Source organism: Prenolepis imparis, unplaced genomic scaffold (assembly GCF_030444845.1).
Source record: "Prenolepis imparis isolate NDT839.2.m4 unplaced genomic scaffold, iyPreImpa1.0 SCAF_136, whole genome shotgun sequence".
NCBI classification, from domain to species: Eukaryota; Metazoa; Arthropoda; class Insecta; order Hymenoptera; family Formicidae; genus Prenolepis; species Prenolepis imparis.
The window spans coordinates 82,501-94,895 of record NW_028141294.1 but is presented as its reverse complement, the minus strand read 5'-3'; the positions used below and the strand labels follow the sequence as shown (position 1 = coordinate 94,895).

General features: G+C 34.7%; 1 protein-coding gene across 1 annotated transcript; it reads right to left on the bottom strand.

The window, feature by feature from the left end:
• Positions 1–7,248: 7,248 nt before the first annotated feature.
• On the bottom strand, positions 7,249–11,887 carry LOC145947759 (uncharacterized). Its single transcript, XM_083057537.1, has 3 exons — positions 11,714–11,887; positions 9,194–9,405; positions 7,249–7,807 (listed from the first exon to the last, which is right to left on the bottom strand). Exons 1-3 carry the CDS (start codon positions 11,885–11,887, stop codon positions 7,249–7,251), a joined length of 945 nt encoding a protein of 314 aa, XP_082913663.1.
• Between the last annotated feature and the right edge of the window lie 508 nt (positions 11,888–12,395).

Below are 12,395 nucleotides of genomic sequence, written 5' to 3'. Positions count from 1 at the left end.
AAGCAGTGGTATCAACGCAGAGTACTGAGATCTTTTTAGGATCAGATCAGTCGCGAACTTAGCGCTGAAAATAATATTTTAAAGACGGAAATGCAGGAGTTACAGCGGCAATTGGCCGCTGCTTTGGCCAAACAACAACCATAGCCCGTAGTGATGTTGACTGACGAAAATACACAGCCTGCAGTGGTGGTGGCTGCTGACGAGCCTCAGCCTGCAGTGATACCCCCAGAAGATTTTTTAAAGGATTCATTACAATGTAAGTATAATAATAAAGAATAATAAATAAAAATAAATATTAAATAATATAATTTTTTTACAGTAAAACAGAAAGCTCGATGGGCAAGAGCCGGAAGAGGCCGACTACGCGGACGCGGACGTGGCCGTGGCCGTGGACGCGAACGTGGCCGCGGACGCGGAAATACAATTATTAATTATATTTACATGTAATAATATATTATATAATTAATTTCTTTCAAATATATCTTCTTTCCCTTTAGCCTCCTTCTTCCTCTCTCTCTCTCCCGCCACAAAACATAACAAAAATTTATTTACATAAATAAATATTATTTATTTATATAAATAAATTATTATTAATATTATTGATATTATTTTTTTATTGTTAATTTATTATTAAATAAATATTTTATTGTTATTAATATTATAAATATTATTTTTTTTATTATTTATTTATTAGTTTTTTAGTTTTATTATTGTTTGTTATTTTTATTATTTATGATGTTAGTTTATTAATTTTTGTAAACTATAATTTTTACATATAATATTACTGTTATTGTTACGTATCCCATATTGCAAATTGTAGAAAATTTAATTATTAATATTATATTTGGGCATATCTTAAACAAAAGTTGTAATATTTATTCTATTAATTTTGAAAAAATAATTAAATTAGCGTATAGAAATTTAAAAAGCAGCGAATTTTATTAAATAATAATTAACAAATAAAAATTTTTAATATATAATTTTTATTAAATATCTAAACATGTAAAAAATACACATATTTAATAATTTAAATAATTATTTTATACCAAATTATATTTTTTAAATTTTTTATCCTTTTTTTCATCATTGTCATTATTATCTTCTTTCCGCTTTTTATTTTTTTTCTGAAATTTATCTTTAAATTCATTCTTCATACACTCCTCCTTCTTTAGCTCCTCTCGTTTTTCAAATTCTTCTAATGCCATTATTAATACATGATCTAGCCCATCTTCAAGTACTGAAATTTTTTATTTATATATATAGATTAGGTTATATCTTTATATATATGTAATAATATTAATTTAAATAAAACGATTGACAAATTTATAAAAAAATATCATTTTATTTAAATAAATTAATTATTGTTTATATTTTTACCATTTTGAAATTCTTCAATTTCTGTTGATATATTTAATTGATTCATCGTTATATTTTTAATTTCAAATCCATTTGTTTCATTTATCAGAACATTTTCTATTTCTTTCGGTATATTATTTTCTTCCACAATTGAATTTTCAAATTCATTTGTATTAATTTGATCATCTTCAATTACTGAAATTTTTTAATTAAAAAATATATTAGATTATATGTTAATGTGATAATATATTAATTTAAATAAAACAATTAACAAATTAAAAAAAAAAATATTATTTTATTTAAATAAATTAATTATTATTTATATTTACCATTTAGAAATTCTTCAATTTCTTTTTCTATTTCTTTCGGTATATTATTTTCTTCCATGATTGTATTTTCAAATTGATTTGTATTCGTTTGATCAATGATGACATTTAATATGTGAAACCAGCTACTTATATATATAGATATAGATAGATAGATAGTCATTTCTGAAATGACATGTAAATAAAACTCATCACCTCTAAGAGGTGATTTTTGCAAAATCTCACTGAACAAAATAATTTAAAAATTTTTACGATTTAAAAAAAACAATACATTAATAAATAAATGCTCTTACTTAATAACACCATTTAACAATCACGCCACTACCAAAAGATGATTTTATTAAAATTATATGTTTCTCTTTTATAACTACAAAGTTTATTAACATAAAATAACATTTTTTAAATGCGCACGCGCGTGAGTAGATGCGTGGGTGGGTGAGTTGGGGTGTAAAATTAAAAAAAACCACATAGTAGCCATCTCTAATAAATTTGCTAAATTTTGCTACCAATTTCTTGAAAATCGGTCAATAAATTTGTAAATGCGTGAGTGGGTGCGTTGGTGGGTGCGTATGTAGACAAAACTTAAAAAAAATCACATACAGTAACCATCTTTGAAAAATTTGCGAAATTTTAGTACCAATTTAGTGAAAATCGTTTAATAAATGTGTGAATGCGTGTGTGGATGCGTGGGTGGGTGCGTAAGTAGACAAAACTAAAAAAATCACATATAATAGTCATCCCCGAATAATTTTCGAAATTTTGGTACCAATTTCGTGAAAATCGGTTAACAAATTTATGAGTGCGTGGGTGGTTGCGTGGGTTAGCAAAACTTTAAAAATTAAAAATTTGAAAATTTTAATACCAATTTCGAATCGTTCACCAATTTCGTGAAAATCAGTGAACAAATGTATTAGTACGTGGGTGGATGCGTGGGTGGTTGCGAGGGTTTGTTAAAAAGAATCACATATAATAGCCATCCCCGAAAAATTTGATAAATTTTGTTACCAATTTCATGCAAATAGATGAAAAAATATATGATTGCGTAGGTGGGTGCGTGGGTGGTTGCGTGGGTGGGCAAAACTTTAAAATAACCATAATAGTCATCCCTTAAAAATATCGAAAATTTTACTACCAATTTCGAAAACATCGGTTAATAAATATGTGATTGCTTGGGTGGGTGCGTGGGTGAAGGTGTAAAACAAAAAAAATCACATATAGTAGCCATCCCCGAATAATTAGCGAAATTTTGGAACCAATTTATTGAAAATCGGTTAACAAATGTATGAGTGCGTAGGTGGGTGCGTGGGTGGTTGCGAGGGTGGGTTAAAAAAATCACATATAGTAGCCATCACCGAAAAATTTGCTGAATTTTTTTACGAATTTATTGAAAATCGGTGAATAAATGTATAAGTGCGTTGGTTGGTTATTTGGGTGGTTGCGTGGGTGGGCAAAACCCACGCAACCACCCACATACAATGTTTTGGAACACCCTAAACACATTGGCGTAAATGGCGTAAAAATCTATAAAAAAATTATTTTCAGGAAAACATACCCTCCTCTTTGAGAAAAAAAAAATTTTTTTAAAAATTAAAATAAACCTCACAGCAGCCACCCCCGAAAAATTTGCAACATTTTGGTACTTGTTTCACAAAAATCGGTCCACAAATGTGGAAGGAGTTCGCGTACATACAGACAGACAGACGGACGGCACTTATATATATAGATATATATAGTTTACATACATAACAGTACAAACTAATTTCTCAATCTCTTAATTGCAATCTCGCAAATAGGTGCTCAACTCGTTACATAAAGTCGCAAAATACACGTCACTACAACGTTTCTATCACCAAGAATTTGGCTGTTAGTTACGTGACAGTGACGTGGCAATTACGTTTCAAACACCAGTTGCAACGTCGTTGCAACGTAACGTGTGACGAGTTAGCACGTCATAGTGACGTATTGAACACGTACCAGTGCTGGCAGGGTTATTATTATCAAAAATTAATAAAAGAAAAAAATATAAATCTTATTCGCTCTCGTTTTTATTTCACTTTAATGAGCCATTGACAAAATTGTGAATACTATAGTTTATTAGTTTTAACTAGTTTTTACTTTAATTTTGTCAATGGTTTATTATAAAAATCGAATGAGATGAACATGAGAGCGAATAAGATTTTTATTTTTTTTGTTTTATTTGCTTTTCGATAATAACCTTTTGATAATTCAGATTTTTGTTTGCTTAAGGAATTGAATATATATATATATATATATATATATATATATAATAATTATACTTTATAGAGATATGCTGTACTTACCATTGCGATTACTCGCCGACTCAACGTGAATCGTACTGCTGGATGCTGCTTGTATTGTGACTCGTGCGGCTCGTGGCTCGTGGGGCTATTGTGCCGCGTGCCTCGTGCCGCGTGCCGCTGTTCACTGTACCGCACGCGCATGGTTGGCGGTATTCTCAATACACATGCGTATTGGTTCAAACAAACGATAGATCGCAAACAAAAAGCCGACCATAACATAAATATGATATATCATTGTTTTTCAGTTATCCATAAAAAAATTTTGATAAAAATAATTCTATGGAGTAGAAACTAAAATAATATTTCATAAATCATCGCACATAGATAGCATAGTATATGTCAGATATAACAAAAAAATTATTTTTAATATACATATATTTTTAGAGATAAAAATCTAATAGATTAATTATATCACATTTATATAAATAATAATTTTGTAAGATTCATTAAGATAAGAAAGTTCATATAAATCTGCTTAGCAATTATATTTATATAAAAGAATGCTTATACTCGAAACACTCTTGTTAATTCATATATACTCAGATAGCAAAATGTTAGCAGCATGTCGGCAGTATGACAGCAGATCTAATCATGACTTTACAGCAGATTCCTATCCACTGTGTCCGCAGTTGATGATATTCTGCTAGCATAGTTAGTAAGCAAATTGGCGGCAGAAACCGAGCAGATCTGCACATATAGTTTGATAGCAGATTGGCGGCAGAAACCGAACAGATCTGTCAAACGCAATCTAATAGCAGATTGGCGGCAGAAATCGAGCAGGATCTGCACAGTTCCTTGCCATTTGAATATATAAGTATAATAAAATTCAATATTTTTCGATGAATATAACAGATGCATAAGACGTGTTATCCGCTACTTATAATTTTTTTTTTCATAAATATGATATTTAATGTATAACATATTATATTGTATGTAGTTATATCTCACATAGCAATTAAATGTTCAATTTAATCTATTAATTAAATTAATAAAATAAATTGTAAAAATAATTAAATTTATATAATTTATAAAATTTAAGATATAATTTATATGAGAATTAAATTCTGCTTTATGCTTTAAATAGAAAGTAAATGGATAATTTTTCATGTATTATATATCCTATTGATTCTAATAAGTTTAATATTCTTATGTTAGACTTGTCAGATATCAAAAATTAAACTGATAGAAAAATATACTTTTGATCTTTTATTAATAGCCACGACTTGCAGACTTTATATCTATTTTTAACAGAAATTTGATTGCGAGAAAATACATCACATAGCGGTAGGTGAAGGAACTATTAAATAACTGCAAAATGCAGATCCTGTTGTCAATTTGCCATCAGATTATGCGCGCACAAATCTTGCTCGATTTCTGCCGTCAATCTGACACCAAACTGCGTTGCGCAAATCCTGCTCGGTTTCTACTACCAATCTGCTATGATAATTCTATACAAATCCTGCTTGATTTCTGCTACTGACTTGCTGCCAAATTATGTCAGCAGATTTTATAACATTTCTACCAACGTTCTGCTATCATTATCTGATATAACAAGTTTTGTATAAAATCTGCAGGTTTTTTGCTGGCAAAAATATATAGCACGCAGTTTTAATACATGCTCTTGACAGATTTGGCTATCTGGGTATATATATATATATATATATATATATATATATATATATTAATATGTTATTGCTAAATATTTTTTGAAAAAACTTTTAAAAAATTATCGTGTAATTTGCACATATATAAATACATTTAAAATAATAATTATTATGTAACAAAATAATAAAAAAATATTAAATATTAAAATATTAATAAATATTAAATATATTTTATATTAAAAAATATATGTAAAATTTATATTACATATATAGTGAGTGATTGTATTATAAAACAAGATCAATACAATAAAAAATAAAAGTACAAAATACGGCAGAATTTATACAATTAAATGATATACAAATGATGAAAAGTTACCATTGTTACGTATCCACAAATGATGTCTTTCATCCGTCTGCAGCGGGAATCTATATAAACGTTTTCCATGCAATCTCGAACTCGTACAGTCCTTATACATGCAATTATCATAAAACGAAGTTTTTCGGCACTGATTTGACATTTTTTAAAATAATTATTTACTTTTATAAAGCTATTTACTTTTACTATAATTATATTTTTATATTAAGTTTTTAATAAAAGCTAAATATTTTGCATGTATACGCATAAAAAACGACACACGTTACATAACACAAAAACTAATAAAAAAAAAAATCCTTTATAGATATATAATCGCGTGTAAAATCCGTTACGGACAAAAACTGCGAAGCACGACAAAACAAAACGTGTACTTCTCTCGAGATCGTCAAGCGAAGACAGCGAGTGTAACTTGACTCGCGATATTTATTCCTTCTCCCCCCCCCCCTCTATCCTGCCACACATCTATATGTAGTAACGGAAAATTTTTCTTTTTCAGAGTCAGTGTGCGTGCGCATGTGCCTATATGTACACGAGTATTTGTTTCGCAAAAATTATTTTACTGACAACATTTTATGAAAAATAATTTATAATATATTAAATTTATTATTTTTTTATTCTTTTATTTATTAATTCTTTTTCCTTTAAAAAATTATATAGTTCATTATTTGTGTATATAATTTATTTTATCTCTGTTTTTTATATATTACGAGAATAACATATTTTAGTGCATATCATATATAATTATTTCATTAATAGCATATATTGATGTTTATAGTATATATTTGACTGAAAAATCGCGCAGTTAACAAAGTTAATTAACTTTAATCACATTTTTATGCGGGACATATTCTGATCTATAAAATTGTGGATGTAGCACGGAAACGAATCAAAAAATTGTGGATGTACAGCACGGACATAAACCAAACTTAGCTCTTTTATCGACATCGAAAGTGGATGTGGCCATGTAGTTCCGGGCGACCATAAAATGGATGTACGTGACGCTAGTGTGCGGCCTAGAAAAAGCGTCGTACGAAAAATGACGGCGTGGCGCCTCTCATTCTTCTCTCTGCTAACGTCACGTTCCCCCTTCCCCGCATGACGTCATCCCCGCAAGGACCAAGCAACTATTGGGAGCTATACGTATAAGAGCTAGGGAACTGTTTACGGGTGGGAGAGAGTGTGGATTGGAAATGCGTGCAAAGAAATTACATCTTAATTTAAACTTAAAAACTCTTTTATTCTTTTACATATTTTTTTCGTACATATTATGAACTAAAAATTAAAGCTGCCAGCTCACAATCGACGAGTTGATGTTTATTGGCGTCGCTAGCGTGTATTACATTTAATACTTCTTTATTAACCTTTACAGAGGACGCGATATTTGAATATTGTGTAAACTTGATATCGACTGTCCCAATAATTTTAACCAATCGATCAAAAGTTACATCGATGCATGGATCGAGATCGAACATACGGTGTAACGTCGATTCGATAATCATCATGCATACATTTGAAGATTCAAGACTTATTAGCTTGGCGTCGTTAATCGTATGAAATCTCACTGTTAGTGGCCCAACGCTTATAAAACTGTGGATATCTTTAGATTCGTTCGGAAGAAAATTCTCAATATTGTGACGCTGCTCGTAGAGTCCCTTCCACGTTTCGAGAGATAGTATCAATTCCTTTCCTCGATGATCTCCTATAACAATCTCCACATAACTCGGTGGACCTACGTTGATACCAATTTTGAGGAATTTGAATTCCGTAGCTGTCAATGCGTACCGTCTACCTAGTATACGAACCGCATGAGGCTTTAATGAAAAGCTGTAAAAATGAAATTAGTTTAAAAAATAAAACAATTTGTAAAAATATAAAGACATAAAAATAGAAAAATAGAAAAAGTTAAACTTACTTGTCGCATTTGTTCTCAAACGATGGAGTTTCATCACAATTCGGTATGTAATTATTCACATGTCTGCCGGAGCCGCTGCTTCTTTCGGTGGAGTACATTTTTTTTCTACGTTATTAAACTAAAATCACCAGTACGAACGGTTAACGCGACACTGATCGTATAAAGAAATTAATCGAGTGCTGTACATGACGCTTATTTTTTAAAAGTAGTGGGGTAAATGTGGTGGGAGATTAATGCGCTATGAAATTTAGGAGAAGGGGAAACAGCGCTCGGATAAAAAGAATTCTTAGAAACGATTCGTGAGGAAAGGATTGGGGAAGGGGAATAAGAGATAAAACACATTAATGTTTAAATATTTTATTTTTTCAAATCTTGCAATTCTTTCTGGCGTTGCGATCACCAGTTAAATATTTTGAATACATTTTGTAATGCGCAATTCTTAACATGTTTTCCACATCGGATAGTGTTTTTAACATCTAGATTATTTAAAGACTCGATATCGTCGTAATCAGCATCCAAGGTCTCAATAATGAAACCGTTTCCCGCATCATCCAATATATCGGCTAACCATTCTCTTTTCAAGTCCTTTTACATATACGAGAATGGATTCTTCTTCTTCTTCTTCTTCATGTAGTCCATCAACAATAGCTGTTGTAATCAAACGCTGAGCCATGCTATATGGAACGTTTCCATCTTTTCATTGTAATCCATGATGATTTTGAGTCAACCATGAGGCTTGATGTCTCTCCGATTTTATGAGCACACCCCATGGTACAGGACATGCGAAAAAATAATGTGATAAAATAAATCCTCTTCTCAGGATTGCCGCTTCCTTTACAATGAATCGTTTATTGAGGATAAACCCCTGTAGATCCACAAACGTTGGTACAAATATGACGAAATCTCTCTCTCTCTCTTCGATGTATCAGTTAAAAAAGAAGAATGACAACCATCTCATAACACTTTGATTTATATTCTGCTATGCTTCCCCCTCTCTAAATTGTTGGTGCATTTAGGTGATTTTGCGCACAACGTTGGTTAACGGGTTGTACTGGATCACGCGATCATGTATGATGAGACAGTACGCAGAGGTATTCATCGGCACGTTTTCCTTACACTCAAATTCCAATCTCACATCCACGGTTGCGCCGTTCTTGATCGATTCGTTTTGTCGAGAACAATCGATGATTACGAATGGGCCGTTACGTAGAAACATTGAGACGGTGAGACTCGGCTCGAGATACTCGTATCCGTAATAGTTTTTGCAGAAACGCGCATACGTGTCGTACAGAATCGACCATCTGTTTTTATCGAAGTCCAGATTCATGTCGTCGTACGGATAACATTCCGAGTTCAGATAGAGTTTCACGTTGGTCAATTTGCAATCGTCGAATCGACTCATATCCTCAGACATGACATTCTTCCGGCCTGTCTGCAGAGCAAAGATAACGTATCGTGGTTTCTCCAGCTGAGTCGCGGTTTTAATGGCCCACGAATGCTTGGTTCTACGCTGCAATAGCGGAAACTCGTACAGATCCCACGAGCGAAAACCCATGCTGAGGTAGCGTCTGCTTTCCAGAGCGCGCAGCATAGACAGCTTCTTAATCTCGCTCAACAACATGTGGCATTCGCCATTGTATCTTGAATATGTTGAGCACAGGCTCCAGCGTCGAATCTCCAACCAGACAATTGTTGTCGTTGCGCGATCGTATTAAGATCAACTCATGACGAGCGTTAATCATCACTCGTCTGTAATCCTCGCAAAATCCCAATAACATGTAGAGCGGCACGCAAAAATTGAAGTTTCCATTCACAGTAGTCGGATCACTCCAGCTGGCGTTTCTCATAATCACGCTTCTATCGGATATGTATTCGATATGAACTCGATGGCGTGGAGATTGATCGCAACAGAAACGTGGTAATAACAAGTATGCTCAAAAACTATGTATGTTACATAGTTTTTGAGCATACTTGTTATTACCACGTTTCTGTTGCGATCAATCTCCACGAGTTCATATCGAATCTCATCAAACATGAATGCGACGCAATTATTTCCCAGTATCACATCAGATTCTTCGGCTGGTCTATTTATCTTTAATTCTCCTTCGATGTATAGAAAACTGTCAAACGGCAACGTATACAGATCCTGTTGTATGGGTATTCTTATCTCATCACTGTGTCCGAACGTGGTGTTGGCGAACGGGTTGTACGTGTGAGTCTCGATTTTGACGATGCGATCGTCGAAGATTGGCTCTTCCCCGATGTTGAGGATGTCGGTCATTGTTCAGATATTTCGCACCGCGAATCCCAAAGATTGTAAAAACGCAACGTTTGATGCGTTCAGTTTCTTTTTCTTGGCGCAACCGGATGATTGGATATTAACGAATGTCGACGTTGTTGTTGTTGTCGCTGGCTCCGTAAAGATTGTGTTATCTCTCGTGTCTTTCGATCCGTTCAACACGAGCATCTCATACGCCGCACACGTACGTTATCACTGTCGTCGTCGTACGTGCAATCTAATGGTGATCTCTTCTCCTCGAAAATCGAGCATTCGTCTGTCCTGGTCGACAACGCGTAACGTTAAATCCGTAATGCTCCGCGCGATGATCGGCAAGTAAATGATGTGCGCCGGTGTTTCCGATATCTTATATCCTGGTGGTACCCTCGGTGAAAATTCATGTATCGTATGAACGAGTTTGCCGTTGCTGTACGCGCCCGCGGTCACGTTACACTCTACGCGGATAATGTTCACGTTGATAATGTTAATCGGCATGTCCGACTCATACCATTTTCGCGGCTGCAGTATACGGTTCGAGAATCCCAGCAGCGATTCAATGTTGATAGGCTTGTTAAAATTCATTCTGTAGGCGCATTTGATCTCGCTCCTCATCGTATTGTAATTAGCGCGGAGCACTATCGGGTATTCTCCATCTTCAAAGTCACCATTGTCAATGTGTTTTTTATCGTCATCACGAACAGCGTGTCGCGGACGTTCTCGTGAAATTGCATGTTTCAAAAACTCATGTATCGCTTGCAGCTCGTACGATCCCTCGGGAATCGTAATTTCCGCGTCATCTTTGCCAAAGTAAAATTTATTATTCGAGGAATTCACGTTCGATATCGTGTGATAAGACTCAAAATCCGCTAGACCGAGTTCGTATTCATCGTCGCTCAAATCTATGACGGGAAAATAGTTTGCCGCGAGGACGCTACTCTTTCCAGTCAGCGTAAATGTCATAGACATATCGACAAAACTGTTTAACGAATACTGAGTTAAATAATGCAATGTCCGTCTTTAAATTCGCGTGTATCGACCGTTCGGAGAAACTGCAAACACAATTGTCCGTAGATGCTCTGATCATAAGTTTGAACAGGTGTGTGATTGTACTGTATCTTTGTCACGTTCCGCCCGAAATATTGCACCAATTCATTCGGTGGTCGAAGATTGCCAAAACTGTCGAAATATATAGCGCGATTCTTCCTCTTTGCGTACGCCACCCAATGAGTACCTGATCCTTTAGCGTTATCCAAATTTATGATGCTGCTTTCGTTTTGATATATACCACCGATCGGTAGCGAATCATGCATGAAAACACCACTAAAGTATGGAATGCGCAAACGTTTTGCTAGTTGCAGCAATTGTATATTAGTAGTTTCGCCCTTTGGCATTTTTAGCGTCTCTTTGACGTTTTTTTTTTCCTCCTTGAAACTCCTCGTCCACGTTTGTATGGAGCGAGATACAGTCCGTGACCTTCCATGGCGCGATTGTGACGTAACATCTCATGCAACTGACGTTGCGAGGCTTTTCCGTCATTCACCATCTTTGCTACACCAGCCGCTCCATCAATCATGGATCCAAGCGCGCCCAACATTGGTAGAAATGGCAATATGCCACCGCGTTTCGATACCGGAAGTATCCATTTCTTCGTCGTCTTTTTCTTCGTCTTCGTCGTCGTCTTCAGGCCCATACCGAGCTTCGTCTTGGTTTTCATCGCTGCCCAGACAGCTGTGGCGGTGGCTTTTTCACCGAGAATCGAATCTCTCGCAATGATGCGAGTTCGCGCTATGTCGGCGAGTACCTTATCCGCCACGTGTCTCTCGGTGAGATCGTTGCTCGAGAGTACGCAATATCGTGTTCACGGCACGCCGTGTCCAATGGGTTGATACCTCGATCGCCTCTGGCTAATCGCTTTTGTAGCCGCGTGCCCGGACCACAAAACTGATAGCCGGGGATATGGAATTCGATTGGAAGTGCGTTTATTGCGTGATTTAATAGTCCTCTACCTATTTTTTCGCTGACATTCGCTGCAATCCGTTATCATCGGCGCTGGACCGTCGATGTGCGTTCGCTGCCACGGTCGATTGTAATGTTCGAAACAGCGGCGACAGACCTGAATCTCTGGATCCGCCTTTATGTGTTCCGGAAGCTTGTCCCACACGTAGTGGATGTGATTTTCACATTGCAGTAAACTGCTTTTGGCACAACTTGCAGTTGTTCGG